This window comes from Carlito syrichta, unplaced genomic scaffold, assembly GCF_000164805.1.
Source record: "Carlito syrichta isolate Samal-C Ts95f unplaced genomic scaffold, Tarsius_syrichta-2.0.1 Scaffold308977, whole genome shotgun sequence".
In the NCBI taxonomy this organism is placed as follows: domain Eukaryota; kingdom Metazoa; phylum Chordata; class Mammalia; order Primates; family Tarsiidae; genus Carlito; species Carlito syrichta.
The window spans coordinates 210929-232684 of record NW_007253073.1 but is presented as its reverse complement, the minus strand read 5'-3'; the positions used below and the strand labels follow the sequence as shown (position 1 = coordinate 232684).

General features: G+C 35.5%; 1 protein-coding gene across 2 annotated transcripts in view; it reads left to right on the top strand.

Moving 5' to 3' along the window:
• TTC29 (tetratricopeptide repeat domain 29) overlaps window positions 1-21756 on the top strand; it is a 265274-nt gene that overhangs the window by 91405 nt on the left and 152113 nt on the right. For both annotated transcript variants that reach the window (XM_021716824.1, XM_008066516.2), the window contains exon 8: window positions 4168-4253. In XM_021716824.1, the coding sequence (XP_021572499.1) occupies window positions 4168-4253 (86 nt within the window). The remainder of the gene's footprint in view (window positions 1-4167; window positions 4254-21756) is intronic.

The window sequence follows — 21756 nt, the reverse complement described above, 5'->3', positions numbered from 1 at the left end:
AAACATTATTTTTCCCGATAAATTATCTTGACACCCTTATCAAAAATCAGCTGACCATAAATATGAAGGTTGTTTTCTGAATTTTCAATTCTATTGCATTGATTTATCCTTACTCATTCATCCTTACTGCAGTAATGAATATTTTGCAGTAACTTTTTAAATTGGAAGGTATGAGTGAGTCTTCTAACATTGTTCTTTTTCAAGATTGCTTTGGCTATTCTCATCACTTGTATTTCCACATGAATTTTAGAATCAACTTTTCAATTTTTGCAAAAAGGGAAGCTGAGATTATGATAAGAATTGCATTGAATCTGTTGATCGATTTTGGGAATATTACCATCTTAACACTAAGTTTTTCAGTTCATGAATATGGGGTATCTATTTATTTACATATTACTTGATTTCTTTCATTATTAATGTTTTGTAATTGTCAGTGTACATGTTTTGCTTTCTTTTGTTACATTTATTTATTTATTTATTTATTTTTTGAGTTGGAGTCTCACTCTGTCACTCAGATTGGAGTGCAGTGGCCGCTCCTGGCCACCGCAGCCTCGACCTGCTGGGCTCCAGCGATCCTTCCGCCTCAGCCTTTCAAGTAGCTGGAACTACAGACATGTGCTACCACACCCGGCTAATTTCTGATTTATTGTAGAGATGAGGGCTCGTCAAGTTGCCCAGGCGGGTCCCGAACCCGTGGGCTCAGGCAGTCCACTCACCTTGGCCTCCCAAAGCACAGGCTGAGCCACTGAACCCGGCCATTACATTTATTTTTAATATTTTATTATTTTTGATGGTATTATAAGTGGAACTGTTTTTTAATTTCATTTTCAGAGTATTCATTGCCTATATGTAGGAGTAAAATGACTTTTATATTGATCTTGTAGCTTGCAACTTGCTAAACTCATTTATTAGCTTTGATAGCTTTTATGAATTATTTAGGATTCTCTTTATACAAGATCATGTCATCTGCAAATATAGTTTTGCTTCTTCCTATCTGATCTGTACGCCTTTCCTTTTTCTTGCTTAATTTCTCTGATTAGAATCTCTAGTACAACACAGTCTTAAATAGATGTGGTTCCACGAACATCACTGTCTTCTTTCCTGATTGTAGGGTGAAAGCTTTCAGTCTTTTACCATTGAGTATAATGTTAGTTGTGGATTTTTGTAGATGCTCTTGAATAGGTTGAGAAAGTCCCCTTTTATCTTGAGTTTGTTGAGGTTTTTTTTTCTTAAACATGAAAGAAGTTTGAACCTTTGCCAAATGCTTTTTTTCCTGCAACTATTAGATGATCATGTGATTTGTTGCTGTTGTTCTTCATTCTATTAATATGGTATAGTACCTTGATTGATTTGTATGTTGAACCAACCTTGCATTGCTGGAATTAATCCCACTTGGTCATAATATATAAGCCTTCTTATATGTTACGAAGTTTGCTTTGCTAGCATTTTATTAAGTATTTTTGTGTTTATATCTGTAGGGGACATTTGTTTGCAGTTTTCTTTTCTTGTGATTCTGTTTGATTTGATGTCAAAATAATTCTGGTCTCTAAAATGATTTGGGAAGACTTTCTCTTATTTTTGACAGTGTTTGTAAAGGATTTGTGTTCATTCTTTTTAAATATTTGCTAGAACACACTAGTGAAATCACCTGAAGGTAGTATTTTCTTCCCGAGAAGACTTTTCATTACCAATTCAATTACTTTACTTGCTACGGGTTTATTCATATGTTCTATTTCTTCTTGAGCCAATTTTAGTAGTCTGTGTATTTCTGGGAATTTACATATTTCATCTAGTTTGTCTAACTTGTTAGTATACAGTTGTCCATAAGATTTCTTTATAATCATTTTTATTTCTGTCAGGTCTATAGTTATTTTCCCTCTTTCATTTTTGATTTTAGCAATTAAAAGTCTTCCTCTTTTTCTTCTTTGGTCATCTAAATAAGAGCTTGTTAATTTTGTTGATTTTTTTCAATAAGTTAATTTTTTGTTTTGCTGACATTTTCTACTGTTTTTCTATTCTCTATTTCATTTATTTTCACTCTAATGTCTATTGTTTAGTTGGATCCTCTTTTTTTAGCTATGTAAAGCAGAAAGACCTTTCTTATTTTAAAATATAGACATTTATAATTATAAATGTTCCTCTATGCACATCTTTAGCTGCATCCCATAGTTTTGATTTGTTGTATTTTTTATATTCATTCATTTCAACATAATTTCTAGTTTACTTTGTGATTTCCTCTTTGACCTATTGATTATTTAGGAGTGTGTCTAATTTTCACATAGATGTGACTTTTCTGTTATGTATTTTTAATTCCACATTATTGTGAATACCATCCTTTCAAGTGAGTATACCCTACAACCATATTTAACATTGGAACCCGCTTAGTCCTCTGCACCCCCACTTTGTACTTCCAATTCCCCTTACCCTATTCTAGTTTCCCCAGAATACTTATCACCATACAACTTATTGCCTAATTTGTGTTTTTTGATTATTTTCTGTTTTTTTCTGTCTTTATCCTCTAAAATATAGTTTTGGTATTTGTGTCACTCAATTTCAATAGTGATTATAGTTGTTAATCCTATTCTCACTAATGCTTTCCCATGATACTTTACTGCTTTCACCTTATCTTAACTCTGTCTTTGTTAGTAAACAGGAAACGTTTCCATGTTTAAATACTGTTTTAAGGCTAACATTTGATATTTCCCATCTGTTTCAACTAGCTGCCTCAAAAGATCTCTTTCTGTCAGCAGAAGTAGATTTTTCTTTGTTTTCTCTTATTTTCTGTGCTTCCTCTTACATAAAATTAGATGCAAATGATGGTACGAATCAGCCCAGGTAGTTGCTATTGCTTTAACATTATTACACCACTTAACACAGCAGATACAACCTACATACAGTGAACTTTTAATTGTCTGCAAAGTAACTTCCTGTCACAGCCTCTTCTTTCTAATCCATCTGCCTCTCCTTAGTCCTACCCCTATCCCCAGCATCTATAAACTTATAGCAGAGAAAATGTTAGGGCCCAGCTGAACTATATGAGTTAAAATTTCCTGACTGGATCACTGGCACAGTGAACTCTGCTAAAATGTAATCTTGAGGGTATAATTCTCTGCAATCAGTGAAATAGCTAGAGAAAAAGAAAAAGAAAGGGTCGCTGACATTTGCTGTTCTGTTTGCTTGAAGTTTTCAAAGAGCCACTGCTTCAGCAGTGATAATGTAGTGAGTAGTGAAGTGAAAGTGAGTGCAGTATGGAAAATTGTTCCTGCTGACATCCTTCATGGATGGGATGCAGGGTTCAGATGTCTAAAGATAGTTACTTTCAAAGATCAAAACCAATGTGGCTCAGTCAGCATTTGCTTTAGGCAGGAGTTAGGTCACACTGGAAGCCAACGTTCAATTTAATATACTAAATGTAAATAAACTATATACTTGTTGAACCACATGTTATACCTTTACACATTTTGCTTTTGGAAGGAAACGGGTAATTCCTGGAATAAAATTAGTAAAGCATCACAGAAATTAGAAAGACTACCCTTTTTGCAAAAAGATGATAAAAAAAATTACCAGTACCAGTGATTAGCAAAGAAAAGTGTTTGTATTTCAAAACATGCATATTTCACAATATGAATTTTGCATCAAGAAATGAAGCTCTGTGAGTTATTTTTACCCAAGCTTTGATCAATAGTTTTTAAACTAAACATATCAAAATAATAATTCCTTTATTTGCTAATTATTACACTATTAGAAACTGACCTGAATGTGAGTCCCTGTGACTGACAATGAGTGATTGTGCACCATTTAATGCTGCTAACCTTTGCCTGTTATTTCACATATGCAGTAGCAGCTATGCTAGATGGCTAGAGGTCTTTATGTGGTAGAATAGTATAAAAATTATATATGAATGCCAAAATGATAATACAGGGCTGTGTATATAGAGATAAACCCTTCATTATTTTATTGCTAATGCATCTTATTCTCATATCTGTGGTTCAGGTAAATTGTATTTGTATCAGCCTTTCTTTCAGCACATAGCTGGGTTTAAAAGATCATTGATAAATCTGTATACTTTTAAAAATAACTTTCTACTGTCTTGAAAAGTGAGGATTCTATTTGTTGTACTAAGCAATGTCTTTAATGCATGATAACTTTTGTACACCATCTCTTTAGGAAGTGACAAGGAGATGCAAGGAGAAGCGTCTTACTACTTGGGCTTAGCCTACTTGGCTGTCGGAGAACATGAAACTGCACTCAGAGTAAGTTGAAGTAAACTTCATCACTGCCATTTTTAATTTTTATTTGATTATATTTATTTTATTTTACTGTATGCTGTTATAAGGCCAGCTGAAAAGGGTTGAGCCTGATGGCAGTGTGCCTATTTACTGAGACTAAAACATAAGAGCAATATGCTACAAGCATACCAAAATTTGACTTATTGTTCATGGAAGGTACAGTGGCATGAAGTGCTTCAGGATAGGTGAAAGTTAAGCATATGGAATAATATTTTTAATTTTATTTTAAAGATGAGGGGTGCAATACAGGATTGGGTATACAAGTGGACTTTATACAGGTAAAGTTTGGGCCTCCCTTTGGTCCCCACTTTGCCTGGCTTGCAATGAGATACTCTTATTATGTTGTGTCCTCCCCCTCATCCCGGTAGTATCCTGCTACCGCCAAACCCTTTCTTATAGTATCGTGCTAAATGTTCAGGGTCCACTTATGTGAGAACATGTGGTATGCAGTTCCTTGTTTCTGTGATATATCCTTGAGTATTACTGATGCTAAATCCATCCAAGTTGCTGTGAAGTTCATATGTTTGTCCTTCTTTATGGCTGTGTAATATTCCATCATGTACATATACCACATTTTTTGTTATCCAGTCAAGTTTCAATGGGCAGCATGATTGGTTCCATGTTTTTGCTATTGTGAATAGTGCTGCAATAAACATGCATGTGCAGGTTTCTTTTCTGTAGATGTTTTTAGTTCCTCCAGGTATAGTCCCAGGAGGGGGATTGCTGGGTCATATGGAAGGTCAATTTCTAGTTATTTTAGAAATCACCACACTGTTTTCCATAAAGAATGAACTCGTTTGTATTCCCAGCAGCAGTGTAGAAGTGTTCCCTTTTCTCCACATCCTCACCAGCGACTGTTGTTTGTTTTATTAACGATGGTCATTCTTACTGGGGTTAGGTGGTATCTCAATGTGGCTTTGATTTGCATTTCTCTGATGATTAGTGAGGCTGGGCACTATTTCATGTGTCTGTTGGCTGCCCATTTATCTTCTTTTGAGATGTATCTGTTTATGTCTTTTGCCCACTGCATATGGATTAATAAGACCCTCTACACTCCGTGTCACTAAGGGCAAGAAGAAATAGGTTTCAATGACAGCAAAGAGTAACTAGTAAAAAAGAAATGGCAGTAATTTTATAATATGATTTGGGAAATTTTGCATAGAAAATAATGTGCTTATTAAGTGAAAGAGAGTTTCTCCAATGTTGATCTTTAGTGTATGGAGGGGAGGCAGTGAAGGGGGGGAGCTCATTGCTAGTCCCAGTCTGAAAATTAGCCTGCTTTATGATTAACTCAGCATTTGCCTATGTCACAACCCAGATTTTGTTTGGCTAAAAATAGATAGATAGATAGATAGATAGATAGATAGATAGATAGATAGATAGATAGATAGATAAAGAGCTATCCTTCCTGAATAATAACTGAAGTAATTTTTCTTCTTCTCTAACATATTTTAAGTGTAACTTCCTATTTCACTTCCCATACATCTCTTGTAACAATCCTATCTGATATAGAGTATTGACTTAATTTTTAGTTTTAAGGATCTTATTTGCACCTTTAGATATTTATGCTAAGTAGAGTTCCCATATTTGGGTTAGATATTTTCCTCTAGAACCCTTATAGTTGGTCATTGTAGAAAACATAGGTTTTCTTAGATGATTCTTATGCTTAATATTTTTCTTAATGATAGGCATTCAGCAAAGCTCTGTTTCAGGTACCTTGAGAAACACAGAGGCCAATAAGATGCATACTTCCCTTTAGGAGCTAATTTAATGATGGTGATCAACTTGCAAACATAACTGTAATTCAAGGCCACATGAATGGGACTGTCTAAGTGCTGAAGAAAGAGTGGTTGGTTCCAACACTGAAGAGATCAGGGAGCCTGCACACAAAAAAAAGTTTTTGAGGAAGAGAATTTCTACATGCAGAAAACATGAGTCCAGGATGATAAGCATTACACACACACACATACACACACACACACACACACACACACACACACACACACACACACACACACACATACACACACATTCTCTCTCTCTCTCTCAAAATGAGCATACTCTTTGTCATTGTGTTTAAAGAACAATGACTTGTCAGGTGAAACATGAGATTCAGTAGGAGTTTAGGTTGGAAAATTAGATGAAGACTAGCTATAGATATTTTTGCCCTCTCTCTCATGTAATGGCAGCACATGACTAGATAAAGTCAAACAATACAATAGCGTTTGCAGTTAAAAATAAATTTTCTTTCCATTCCTGTATTCAGTCTCATAGTTCCTTTCTCAAATATTTCTGATTTATCTTTATAAAATATTCCGTATATGCCTACCATATAAATGCATGTACATATATGTGTGTTCTTTTGTTATTTAGAAAATGGTAGCATTTTTGGAAGGCTGAGACAGAAGCATCCTCTGAGCCCAGCAGGTCGAGGCTGTGGTGGCTGGGAGTGTGCCACTGTAGTACTCCAGCCTGGGTGACAAAAAATGAGATTCCAACTCAAAAAAAAAGTAATAATAATGGTAGTGTCTTATACACATTGTTCTGCACCTTGAGTTAACTTTGTCCATATTAATGCATATAGACATGTCTTATTTTTTATTTTTATAACTTTATTGAGGTATAGTTGGAAGATAAACATTTTACATGTTAAAGATGTACAAAGTGATGCTTTGATATATGCATACATTGGGATTTCCCCAAACTAATTGACTTATCCATTACCTCACCTATTTACCTATTTTTTTGTAAATTTCAAGTATACTGCACGTCATTATGAACTATAAATAAGCCTCATTTCGGAAGGGTTACATGTTATCCCACAGTATGGCTGTAACACAATGGAGTCAAACAACTTCTATTGTTGAGCATTAAGGTTGCTATCAATAATTTTTTATTACATAGTAGTGAATAGTTTTGTCAAATGTGAAAAATTTGCCCATAGAATAGATTCCTAGAGGTGAAAATGCTGATACATTCTATACTCTAGTGGTATAGGATAGTCTAGAAATGTAAGCATTGTAGAAGCAATATTTGACATCCAAGTGATGAATTTCTTGAAATTGTTACTCCTTTCAGAAATGTATTAAAATTGCTTTTCTGAAAGGAAATTTGAATTTCACATCCATAACCTACTATGACCTTGAGCAAGTCTGTTAACATCTTAATGGCCTCTTCTATCTAGTGGGACTATTAACAACACTTAGTTATGGAGCATAGTGGGTTAAACATTGCCCCCCCCCCCCCCCCCCAATAGATCCACTTCCTAATTCCTGGAACCTGTGAATGCAGATGTTAAATTCATCTTGTTAGGGATCTTGAGATGAGGTGACTGTCCTCAATTATCTGATGGACTCTAAATCCAAAGACTAGTACCCTTATAAGAAAAAGAAGAGGACTGGAAACAGAAGGCAAGAAGACACATACACAGAGGAAAAAATGCTGTGAAGACAAAGGCAGCAATTGCAATGATACAGTCAAAAGTCAAGGAATGTCTGGAGCCACCGGAAGCTGGACAAGGCAAGGAAGGATCGATCCTTTTTTAGACCCTTCAGAGGGATTGCAACTCTGCTGACATGTTCATTTCAGACTCCTTTTTTTTCTATTAAATTCAGGGGATACTCATGCATGTTCACAACATAGATATATTGTGTAGTGGTGGGGATTAGGTATCAGGTGACCCATTCCCCATATAGGGAACATTGTACCCAATAGGTAATATCTGAATCCTAGTCCCCTTCCTCACTTCCCCCTTACTGGTATCCTCAGTGTCTATTATTTCCATCTTTGTGACCATTTAGCTCCCACATATGAATAAGAACGTGTAGTGTTTGGTTTTCTGTTTCTGAGTCAGTTAATTTAGGATGATGACCCTCCAGCTCCATTCATGTTGCTGCAAAGGATATGATCTTATTCTTTTTTTCTTTTTTGACTGTATAGTATTCCATGTTGTATGTCTACTAAATTTTCTTTGTCCAGTCAATTGTTGGTGAGCATTTAGGCTGGTTCCATGATTTTGCTGTTATGAATGGTTCTGCAATGAACTTACAAGTACAGATACCTTTTTTACATATTGATTTATTTTCTTTGGGGCCCCTAGTTGTGGGATTGCTGGTTCAAACAGTAAAATTCAATTTTTAGTTCTTTGAGAAATTCCCGTTTTTTTTCCATAGCAGTTGAACTAGTTTACAGTCCCACCAACAGTATCTGAACATTCCCTTTCCTCTGCAATAATGCCAACATCTATTGTTCTTTGACTTTCTAATAACAGTCATTCTGACTGATGTGAGGTAATATGTCATTGTGGTTTTAATTTTCATTTCTCTGATGATATGATTAATGATATTGAACATTTTTTCATATGTCTTCTTTTGAAAGGTGTCTATTCATGTACTTTGCCCACTTTTTGATGGGGTTATTTGTTTTTTTCATGTTGAGTTGAGATCCTTATAGATTCTGGATATTAGCCTTTTGTCTGAGGCTCAATTTGCAAATATTTTCTTCTGTTCAGCAGTTTTTCTGTTCACTCTGCTAATTATTTCTTTTGCTGTGCAGAAGCTTTTTAGTTTAATTAAGTCCCATTTGTCTGTTTTTGTCTTTGTTGCAATTGTTTTTGGGGTCTTTGTCAAAAATTCTTTGTCTAGGCCAATGTCCAGAAAAGCGTTTCCTAGATTTTCTTCTAGGGTTTTTATAGTTTCAGGTCTTACATCTTGATTTCAGGTTCCTACCCTTCAAAGCTATGAGAGAATAAATTTGTGTTATATTAAGTCACTTAGTTTGTAGTAATTTTTATGTGAGCCCTAGGATACCAATATATAGAGTGATTAGAAGAGGTAATTCATATAGTTTTAAAAGAGTGTCTGCCTGTTATACAATAAGCCATTGATAGTGTTTAGATTTTATTATTTTCACACTTATCTAAGTCTTTGGACTTGACTAGCGGTAGTGAAGATAGAGGGTACTAGGCAGATTCAAGAATTATGTAGGACTTGATAATAGACAAAATACAGAAAGTGAAGGAGACATGTGCCAAGATGGGTCCTAAGTTCCCTCTGTGGAACTGGATAGATGCTGATGTCATTTATTAAGATAGGAATGTGTTAAAGGATTGAGGGAAATGAAGAGTTCAGTGTTGGGTATATTGAACTTGAAGAGTTTTAAAGGCATCCGAGGAGAGTTCAAGTAGACAGTTAAGTCTGTGGGTTTGGCACTCAAGAAGAATTCTAAATTCAAGGAAGATTCAATATGTGATGGTTTATTTTATGTGTTAACTTGTCTGGGTCATGGGAGGCCCAGAAAACTGGCTAAACACTATTTCTGGGTGTGTCTGTGACGGTGTTCCTGGAGAAGACTAGCACTTGAATTGGAAGACTGAGTAAAGATGGTCCTCCGCTATGTGGGTGGGCATCCTTTAGCCCATTGAGGGCTTGAGTAGATCAAAAAGACAGAAGACAGGCAAATTCACTCTGCCAGACCGTGTGAGTAGGAACACTGGTTTTATGCTCTGGCTAATAGTTTTTAGATCTTCAGGCCCAGACTGAATCTGCACCACTAGCTCTCTAGTTCTCAGGCCCTCAAACCACACTACCAGCTTTCCTGGGTCCTCCACTTACAGACAGCAGATAGTGGGATCGTTCATTCCCCATAAGTGCATGCGCCAATACCATGTAATAAATGTCTTCATATTGTATACATAAAATCATGTAATATATATATGAGACTATGAGAAACTATGAGCAAATACATTTCTCTTATGTTAAGTCATCTAGTGTGTGACAATTTGTTACATCAGTCCCAGGAAACTAAAACAAAGGGTAATTAGAAGAGATTTTGTACATAGCCTATTGGTTCTATTTCTCCGGAGAATATAATACACTATAAATTTGTATCGTTTCAGCAAATTGAATCTCTGGAGTGGATGAGGCTTCCTAGAGAGAGTTAGTTGCAATGAAATAAAAAGGCTTAAAGTCGACCCAGACTAAAGAGGGAGGTACAAAGGAGATTAAGCAGGAGTATCCAGGAAGGCAGGAAGAAAACAAAATAGATGATTTTGGATAAGTAGGAGAGTCATGTTTTCTAAAAGACAGAAATGTACAAACTCTTTTTTGCCTCCAATCCCAGGATTTGGGCTGGAAGGAGAGAGCTCTGTGTAGATATTTCCAGTAGGAACTCCAATCCTATCCACCAGGCATGTACCTGGCTTAGATTTAGGGTTAGTTTATTCTTGTCATTTAATTATCCAGCCAGCTTGGAGGCTTTGGGAAACCAGACAAGGCCTTAGTCCAGCCCTCAGGCCCACTACTTCCATCAAAAGTAGCCTTTGCAGTTGGGAAGAGCCAGAGGCCTACTTCAGAGCCTGTGTTTTGGCAGAATATTGTTGCACACAGCACACCCAGAAATGAGAACTCTCAGAAGCCAAGCGTAACACTTAAACAGAGCTCTGCTTTGATTTCAGATTTGATGGTAATGTCTTTTCACTCTCTTCACTATCCTATCCTAGGCACTTTTTCTGCTTCCATTAAGAGGTAAAAGAACATTCTTTAGATTTTCATTTGAATTCCCTTTTACTTCTTTGTTTCTGGAGCTGGCGAAGGTAACCATGTTACTTGAGTGATCTATTATCTGTTTGCAAATTACAGTGCGTCTTTTCATTTGCAGTCAATCTTCTCTGACAGCCTTGCTTCTAGCTTGTAATATGTCTATTAGCAATCTATAACAAGAGGGCTGGATGCGTTGGCTCATGCCTGTAACCCCAGCACTGTGGGAGGTTGAAGTGGAAGAATTGCTTGGGTACAAGAGTTCAAGACCAGCCTGGCCTACCTAGCGAGACCTCGTTTCTACAAAAATTTTTTTTAAAAAATGAGCCAAGGTTGCAGTGAGTTGTTGTCATGCCACTGTAATTTGGCCTGGGTGACAGAGTGAGACCCAAGCAAACAAACAAAAAAAAGTCTATAGCAAGACAGAGTTCTCCTTATTTAGTGAATACATTGTAAAAGATACAATAATAAAATAAAATATAGATAAATAAATAAGATAGGTAGGATTGATTTCTTATTGATTGGAGATCTGACCAGTTATCTAATCACTAAGTAAATATTTAATATATTGTAAAACAAATTTTTCTTTGAAATTCTACTTTGCCATGCTGCATGGTGCTACCAACGTCATCTTTGTCATCTCTGTCTGTTTCAAAACATTGCTGATGGTTCTGTCATAGCACACCTGGGGAGAGGAGTAAGAAGGCCCAGGAATAAGTTTTGTCACGTTGGAACCAGTGTGAGGTGGTGTTTGGTCAGATTTAGCATTTTCCTTGCCTTTTCATATTCAGTTTGTCTTTAATTCTTGTCACTCATCTATACACTGTTTTATTCTCTCACTTGTATCTTACGTTTAGGAATTGGAGTATTTTCAAATTTTTAGTATCTTGGCATCTGGACTCACCCTCTGCCTCTCACAGATTTCTTCTTTCCAATAATGTTCTTCTTCTTTTGAAAGATTTTTACATAATCTTTCAAAGAAATTTGACTCAGATAAAAATGTCACAAGCAAATATTCTTAATAGTCCTATTGATCTGAAACAGAAGGAATTTTGAAATTTTGCTAGTGAATCTTATTCTAAAGGCTTTAGCTTATTACTGAATGATGAATACATGTAATAAGAGAAAGTGCTGACAAGCATATGAATAACAGTTTGGTGACCCACTCCTTGCTGATAAAAAGTTCTTTACTGAATGGCAGAATAGAGCTAAGTTATCAACAAATAGTATACTTAGGGCTAAAATATCTCCTAATAAGAAAAGGGTCTTTGGTGAAGAGAAATAATAGTTACTCTAATGAACCTGGCAAGAGGTCATGGAGACCCTGACATTTAAAGAGGAGAATGCTACCTGCATATGTCAGGTGCTGAGATAAGAAATGCTAATTCCCTCTGGCCATCATCAATTTAGACCTGTAAATGTTCCAAGTAGGGGTAAATTCCAAATTTTAGGAGGTATCTTATGAAGTCCTAAGATTTAAGAGAAAAGTATTTTACCAAAAATTACATCCAAGGTTTTGTGCAAAGTTGGATCAGCCATATTCCAACCATAAAGTGATTTTAAGTAATAAGAAGGGCCTTTCATAGCACTTTTGTTTTTATGTATACATTTCCTTCCTCTCTAAATTCTCCATTCCACTTAATAACTCTAGGAACACCAATTTTATTCAACCTTTAATACAATCAGTGAGTTATTTGCTTTCTATTATTTAGCAATAATGTAAGTTATCAAAAATTATACTATGAAAACAAAATTCACCACATTAATATTTCACTTGCTTTGGTAGTACAGGACTTATCACATGATCTATTCTATAATGATTCCATATATAAAGCAGTAGCCATCTCTATGGTTACATGCATGTCAGTCCCTCATGCCTCTAATATGAGTGTTAACTTATATTCATAGTTGACTTTTATCTCCAGTCTCACCTGTAGCATCACATAGAAAAATGCAAGTAATTAATATACAGTAGTCTCCCTATCTGAGCTTTTGCTTTCCATACTGTGTTACCTGCAGTCAACTGCAGTCCAAAAGTATTAAGTAAAAAATTATAGAAATAAACAATTTGTAAATTTTAAGTTGCACACTGTTCTGAGTAGTATGAAGAAATCTCATGCTGTATCACTTCATCCCACCTGGTACATGAATCATACCTGTTCAAGGTATCATGCTGTATATACCACCTGCCCGTGACTATATAGGAAAAAAATATGGCATATGTAGGATTTGGTACTATCTGCAGTTTCAGGCATCCACTGTGTATCTTGGAACATCTTTCCCACAGATAAGGAGGAACTACTATATCAGAAGAAATAGTTACATTAGTATTCTAGCAATTTGTGATTTGTTTGATATGTATCCATTAACAATGGAGGACATTATCATGTTTGTAAAATAATATATTCTTAGGAATTCACTTAGTAATCGTAATGAAATTTTATTTATTCTTTCATCTCAACAGATGTAAGCAAATATAAGCCATAATACATCAAAAGTTATTTCTCACAATAATTTATTTGACTTGTAATGTTTGACTGACAGAAAGTTTTGGGGGAGCTAATTCTTACAATTAATCCCATTTACTTTCTTTCTCTATATAGTTTGCCTCTCTTTTTAAGTTATTTATAGTAGTGGGCTCTTAAACCAAATTAAAGTGTAGCTGATATGCAGACACCTTGGCAGATTTCACAGTAACGTACATAAAATAAGCTTCTTCTTTGGTCACTTAAATAAGTGAAGATACATTTTTGTCTACCACAAAAATACTTATGTAACCCAAATAAATCTCAACGTATTCCATCGTTCAGTCTTGGTGTGATGGCATATTAAAAGAATAAAAACTCCATCAATTACTAAAAGTAATTTTAATTTCTGCTTCATTATCCTTAAAGGACAGTAAAATAGATCATCTTAACTCACAGAGCCATTATTTCTTAAAATTATCTTTCCTTCCATTTCTCTAATTTCAATTTATCTATCACAGTATATTCTGAAGCCTATATCATGCCACTCCCTAAGCCCAAACGTTCCCCCTTGTATTCCACTCACATGTGGTTATCTTGCCTCTTCCTTCTCTCTCTCTCTTTCACATTTACTCTCTCAGGTCAGTACATCTTGGCTCTTTCAGCAGACTCATCTCTATGTCTTATAATCCCTTCTTTTCCCAAAATTATAACTCTGATCTGAATAATAGAACCTTCTAGAGAGGTACAGTTGGTTTGGGAAAGAAAGAAAAGAATGCCACACAGACCATGCCAGAATTAGTTAGGGAACAGACAGGCAAGCAAATACACATGCATTAGTTGTTTTTAATTCTCTTATATGCAATATGTGACAGATTTTTGAAAACTGCATATCAGAAAAAAGTAAATAAAAAGCAATAAAAGGAAAGAGAGGAAAAAGAAATGAAATTAAAGAAGTCAAGGCAAAGGAGGAATCAAGAGAAAAGCTGTCTGAGGCTCAGTGTCCATTTAGGTTCTTTGTGCATTATTTTCAATACTGCAACTCTAGAAAGTCTTATATGTTTGCAGTATATGATAACAAGATAAATCTCTCTGCTGAACACCACATCTATTAGTATATGTGATCTGAATCAGTTTGTCTACAAGAGGAATTGCTTCTTAACATCTTCACTTTTCCAAATGACAGTTAGGGTCAGTTGAATATGGCATCATACTATTTGGTTAGAGTTCCCTGGAATGATTATAGATGCTCACATCTGCTACCAGATCTTTGATCATTAGATGTTTGAATGAAGGAAAGGCAGTGAATACTAGCACTTCTCAAATAAAACACTCTCAACATGCTTTTTAGAGAGTATGTTTATCAACGCTTTGGAGTGAGAGGGCATCTGCGTGATTAAGATGATTGACTTTAAAATCACTCTCATCAGCCAGGCTCAGTGGCTCAGCCTGTAATCCGCGCCTTTGGGAGGGTGAGGTGAGTGGATTGCCTTAGCCCACAGGTTCGAGACCCGCCTGGGCAACTTGGTAAGACTTCATCTCTACAATAAATCAAAAATTAGCCGGGCGTGGTAGCGTGCACCTGTAGTTCTAGCTACTGGAAGGCTGAGGCAGAAGGATCGCTGGAGCCCAGCCTGTCGAGGCTGCGGTGGCCGGGAGTGGCCACTGCACTCCAGTCTGGGTGACAGAGTGAGACTCCAACTCAAAATAAATAAATAAATAAATAAATAAATAAATAAAATCACACTGATCAAGGATAGGATCCCAGCTCTGCTACCATCTCACCATGTGACACTGCACACTTGACATTATCTTTCTGAGCATTCATTTCTTCATTTGTAAAATGAGGGTAATCCTACTCACTAACTCAGCCCAGCTTTGTGAGAATTAAGTTTTTAAAAAATGTGTATAAAGTTTGTGACATTGGACCTAACACACAGAAAACTATATATTGTTACCATTAATATACATCAAAGGACATTTTTCAAAGTGGTCAAAGATCATACATCTACAAAATCACAATGTTTGGTTCTTGCTCTAGGTCCAAAATATTCTCAAACCAATAGTTAGCATAGAATAAAATGTTAAATGTGTAGGTAAATTCTCCCTAGTTAAAGATATTTGAAGCAGGAGCTTACTTATGTACATATATTACAAGATAAAGGAATATTTTTAGGTAATATAAGTCAAATAATACATGGCAATAATTATCTAATTCCTAAGGAGTCAAATATTTGAAATGACAGTAGGTTTGGATGTACAATCTTTATATCGAAGGTAACTATTGGGACAGAAAGTACACATGAGACTTGGAGCTTGAAGACATATTTTAGTCCTGTCTATCACATCCTGGCTGTGGGACCATAGGTTAGTCACTTAACTTCAAGAAGGCTGAGTTTCACTTGAAGAATAAAGATCTCAACGACCGTTTCAATGTGTCCTTGTGAAGATCAAATGAAAAAATGTAGGTTTACACTAAATTATAAACAGCTTCCAAATGTAAGATACTATTATCACTACAGGCTATGATATAATTAGCAGTGGATAATGGTAGCAATGATACTGCTGTAGGTAATGTTTATTGAGTATGTATTCAAAGTGCCTGCTTTATTATTATTTTTTCTTAATTGTAATCTACTACATGTATCATATGTAAATTGTACAATGCTTAAATTTATCTTTGCATTGGCACATCTTTATATAATGGACACAAAATAAACTAACATTTTATGAAACTTTTTTGGAATTAATTTATTAATAGCTCTTCTTTGAGGAAAACAAATATGGCATTTACTTTTTTAAAGGAATTGACATTATTTCTTTATTTAAACACCAGAGCTATTCACTATCCATTAAGTGAAGTTGCCTTTACTTGCCTATTAGAAATCCTTGCCTAAAATTTTCCCTTCTGTTCTTGGTTTAACGGTCTCCGTATCTGAGGGAAGCTCAGATGCTGCCAGACAGGAAATCATGGCCTCCTTCTCCCAGAGGACGACTGGTTATCATTATACATAACATGCAGACAATCCTGCTTGCAGCCAGTTTGCCTCCTGGTCGTGTGTAGTTCATCACCGGCTTCTGAAGCATGCTAAAGAGGGCTCGCCACTCAGCTTGAGACGATTCAGGTGTAAGCTCAGGGGTCTCTGCAGTCATTTTCCTGCTTCACATCAGAGTTTTCATCTGCTTTATCCTTTTGTCCTGTAACCCACCTCAGGCAGTCTTCTTCTTGGGGAATCTAAAAGGAGCAGCTGTTACAGATCCCGTTTCCCCCAATTGTTGCTGCTCAGACCCCTTTCTGTCTAGTATCACCCTCCCCCCCCCCCACACACACACCAGAAACCAGTGCTTTCTTCATTTCATTTCATACATTTGGCTAAGTAGAGAGAGATACACAATATCCAGTATCTGACAAGCAAAAGAAAGGATTTTTTTTAACCAAAAAGAAAACAGTAACATTTCCTTATTATAAAAAATGAATTTATTTTCAAACTAAATAGAAAACAAATCACTCAAAATTATTAAGCCATAATTTAAGGCTTAGGATGAGCATGTATTCCATATCTGATCTTATTTAATATCTTTCAAACAGTCTTACTTGGAAAATAGTATTTTAAATAGTTCATTAAAATGTGTTTTAATAATTCTGGGATTATAAAAAGGCAAAATGTTTTACTAATAATTTTGCTACTGCTATCTTTGTATTTAAAACTGTAATCTTTCTAAAACATTGCAACAGATAACTTTACAGTAATAATTTAACATAGGTTTCTCTGGCAAAGATTACAGAATGTTTATTTCCTTATCAATGGGGAGTTTGAATGTCTTTAAAACATTTTTAATTTGATTTTATACATTTCTCTATTGGTTATTTTTCATTAGAATGTTACAGCTTAGGAAAACAGCATGTACATTTTTTTGCTTCTTTTTAAGTGATGAATACATTATAGTATTTGTCATATAAATTATAGTATTTGTCATTTAAGTGACAAATGTATTCTAGAAAGAAAGCTCAAAAAATACATATGTTTTTAAAAACAGGAATCTGTAAAGTAAAAATTTACAATTCATTACCTTTCATGGAAATGTCAGGAAAGAAAGTTTGTGGCCTAAATTAATATAAACACTAATTTTCTAGTAATAAAATTTATTGATTTTTTAAAATGTAAAAACTGGTTTTAAATTCCCTTGAGATCTAGAATACCATTTGGACCAAAACTTCATGATTATTTTACTTATTCATTAAAAAATGCAAGTACCGCCACAGTAGCTCTTTGCAAAGCTGCTGACATTTTTTGTTTCCAGTTATTCACATTTTAAGAAACAGTAGAAAAATTTTTGGCATTAACTATGAGGGAAAAATGAAGAAAAGGATAATAATTTTTATTTGAGTTATCCTAAAGAGGATGAGCTTGAAGAATCTGAAAACCGAATACTCTAATCAACTATACCGAATAGTGACATATGGAACATAATGTATGTATAGTCCTTAAAGTTCAAGGCCTAGCATATGAAAATGTTCTCTGGAGCAATAAAGCAACCTGCATAGTTCATCACAAGACTAATTGTATGACAGACCTAGAGGCAATGGCACAGCTGTTAGCACACGTTGATCTAGAGGCCGCAAACGAAGAAGAGGCATCACACCTGGAAGAACCAAGAGATGATTATTGGATTGGTTGTGTTAGACAGGAATAAGTGTGTGAATCATACTTTATCACTACAAATTTAGCCAAATTACATATTTTTCCTCTAAGAGCTGAAAGGGGCAACTTCAGAAAGAAAAATGTAATTGAACATCTTAAAACAAATCCAAAATATTCTCAAATGTGTCTGTAGTGTAGGCAATGACTTGATCTTCAATTAACAGTAATATTGACTTTAGAGATTATTCAGGATAATTAGTGCCCAATAAAAATAACATAGACTAGGGTTTAAGAGGAGCATTGATACCATAATCCTAATATTCAGTCCTTATACTTATTTTTTTAAAAACTATTTTACCCAGTCATTTCAACTTTCTCCCTTAGAAAGCACGTACGTTCAATTAATAACTAATAAAATAAATTTGTTTCAGATTACATATCCACTTTTCCCATGAATGTCCTCTATGGACCCTTATTGTTTTTTAAATGTTGAATATGATGGCTAGGGATAGTTTGAAAAAGAGAAGGAAAATAAGGAAACCAACCAATCCACAGAATGAAGTTTGGCTTCTAAATAATCAAAAGTTTATTATATTGATATGTGTAATATAATTGCGTGTCAATACATGCTCACTTGTCACTTGAAATGTTTTTGTGAACATTTCAAGGGAGGGGTTTAATATTCTTTTGCTTAAGAGCATGACAGATGCGAGTTTGAGACCAGCTTGGGCAACCTGGTGAAGCCTCATCTCTACAATAAATCACACAAAAAAATACTAGCTGGGCATGGTGACGTGCATCTGTAGTTCCAGCTACTTGGAAGGCTGAGGTGGAAGGACCCAGCAGGTCGAGGCTGTGGTGGCCGTGAGCGTGCCGCTGCACTCCAGCCTGGGCCACAAGAGTGAGAATCCAACTCAAAAAAAAAAAAAAAAAAGACAGAGGCAAAAAATTAGAAAGTCAGATAGTATCAAAGGTTGCTGAGAATGTGAGACAAGAACAGCAGTTAGGAGTTGGTACAGACATTCAAAGAAAGAAAATGTGAGTGAAACTCAGTGTGTGATTACTCCGTGGTACACCAGCCCACTCCTGGAAATATCTGCCCCAGAAACTCCAGGGACACATTAGAGAGGGTTGGGAATAAGAGTGGGGAGGAAGGATGAAGGAGAAAAACGTGTTAAAAACAGTGGAAGGGGTACGCACAGGCCAGTGATAAAAGTGTGCCCTTCTCTAAGGAGTGTGGCTAACTTGATTCTATGTGCTAGAGGTTCAAAATAAATAAATAACGTAAAACAACCTGATTGCAAAATACTCTTGGTTGCAGCCTGGATGTGTCCCATGATTCTTGCTCAAATACATTTTTCAGACATTTTATAGACACTTTCAAGGCATTCTTTAAGTATCTGTAAAAGTGTGGGCCATGATAGACGAACATGTGTTCCCTGTTGAACTAAACGCCTTGATGATGTTTTGGGTTTCCCCCGAAGACGACTTAGAGACATGAATTTGAGTACATGTGGTTTATTTGGGAGGGATTCTTCCAGCAGGGGAGTCAGGCAAAAGAAGGAAGCCAGCAAAACGTGTGTTGCCAAGACAGTCAACACTGTGGGCAGAGGGAACACAGTCCTGATGAAACACTCTAGGAAATAGTGTAGAAACAAATCAGCTATCCCAGTGGAGAGCTGGTGTATTTATCCGCCTACTCCCATCATTTGTTGGTGGAGAACTGCTTCTAGGGACACTAAAATCCTCTGGAATTCCAGTTTCCAGTGAGCCCAGTCGTCAAACAAAAGATTCCAGGTGCTGGCCTGAGCAGCTCTTGGCTGCAAAGTTAATGAGAGGGGCACTGACAGAGTGCAAATCACTCGACTTCTAAGCTTCCTTTTCTGTACCTGTAAAATGGGCATGATAAAGTTGCTATGATGATCCAAAAAATGATGTAATGTATCTGACAATTAGTAAGCATTCAATAAATAGTAACTTTGTCTTACTTTAAGAAAGCATACAATTTTGCAAATCTTTGACTTAAGAATTACTCATTTTGGAATTTATCTGAAGAAAATAATTATTAATAGATGCAAACATTTAGCTATAATGTTGTTCATATAATAATTAAAATATGCAGAGATCTAGCTATGACTTCTGTATACAATGCTATAAGCACTGTTTATAATGGTGAAAAAAATCCAAAAAAAAGTAAATGCAACATAATATCAAGTTGACTAAAGCATTGTTGAGTATCTGTGCTGAAATACAATCCAGCCAATAAAATTTATGTGATAAATAAATATAATAATAAAAGTATTGTTGATATGTGGAGAACAAATCAGGTTACAAAACAATATATATTATGACCCTATTTATTTATACATTCATAAATATATATATATACATATAGTGCATAAATAATATATGAAAATACTAGAAGCACCACATTGTTTTTGGTGGTTATCTGTGAAAGTTAGAATAATAAATGACTTTAATTTTCTACTTTTTGGGGGGCAATGGCATCTGTATTCTCAACATTTTCTACAATTAACAGTATTGATTTTGTAATAAAAAGAAAAGAAAAAAGATTTAAAAAGTAAACTATTCTTTCTTTCCACTCCATTAAAATATAAAGATTTTAATTCATCTTTTCAGTAAGTTTTATATAGACTGTTCATAGTAAAGCTCTTTAACACAGGATTGATCAGAGCAATTAGTCATTTCTTTTTTTTTTTCTTTATTTTAAAGATGTGGGGTACAATTCAGGGTTAGGTATACAAATGTTCATTATATAGGTACCCTTGTTGATGAGGTGTGCTTCTCCCTCCCTTGGCAGTTTCCCTCAACTGCCAATCCCTTTCTTGTAGCAGTATGATAAGTGTTCGAGTTCCACTGCAAATAGTCATTTCAGCACATCTCAACCCAAAACATTAAAGTAAATTAGTAAATGTTTAAAAAATAATGTAAAGATGAAGTCATCGCATGAAAAGTTCATCATATTAATGATAAAGGAAGAACAATAAAATAGGGAGAGAAATACAGTTCTACAGTTTTTTGGAATCCTGAGTAATTTTGTCCCAAGTCCATATGAACAAGAATGGTGGTAGCAAGAGTAAAGGCTTGGGAAAACAGAAAACTGCATTCCAGTCAGGAGTAGGACTGTTGGGAAAGTGGGACTGTACTGAGTGAAGCTTCTGCGGAGAGGCTGTTTGAAGAGAAAGAGACTCAGACTGATGCTAAATAACCTGTCCGTGGTCACAAAGCCAGCAAAACGCAGAGCGAGACTGGAGCCCCTGCCTCTGACTGCTAATGTTGTCACAGTTGGTGGAGCTGTCAGGAAGATGATTTTAATCTCATTTGCTGAGTCTCATCACAGATCTCCCGCTTAAATTTGTCATAACAGTTTCATCCACTGTGCTTAATGAACTACTTATTGACATAAATAACTTTTGTTATTCTTGTCCTTTGGAAATTATTATTGAATAACACTTGAAGCTTAAAAAAAGAAATCACCTCTCTGCTGCGGGACCAGTTGGGAGTCAGTACAGAGTTCTGGGAGGAGAGCAAGTGGACACAGGAAGATGAAGATACAAGTGGCACCAGGCTAGGTACTGCCTTGTCGCTTCTCCAGAGGAAAAGATGTCAAGAATTCTCACTTCCCATTTGTTATTTCCATCTCCCTCTTCCTCTCCATTATCATAGATAATGGGATATCATGAATTCTTCATTTGTTACTTAACTGCTTGGCTGAATTTTCCTTGTCTTCTCTGGATGTTTTTCTGACAGTGAAATATGTATAGCTCTAGAGTTAATGCACTTGTAAAAAAGAAAAAGTAAT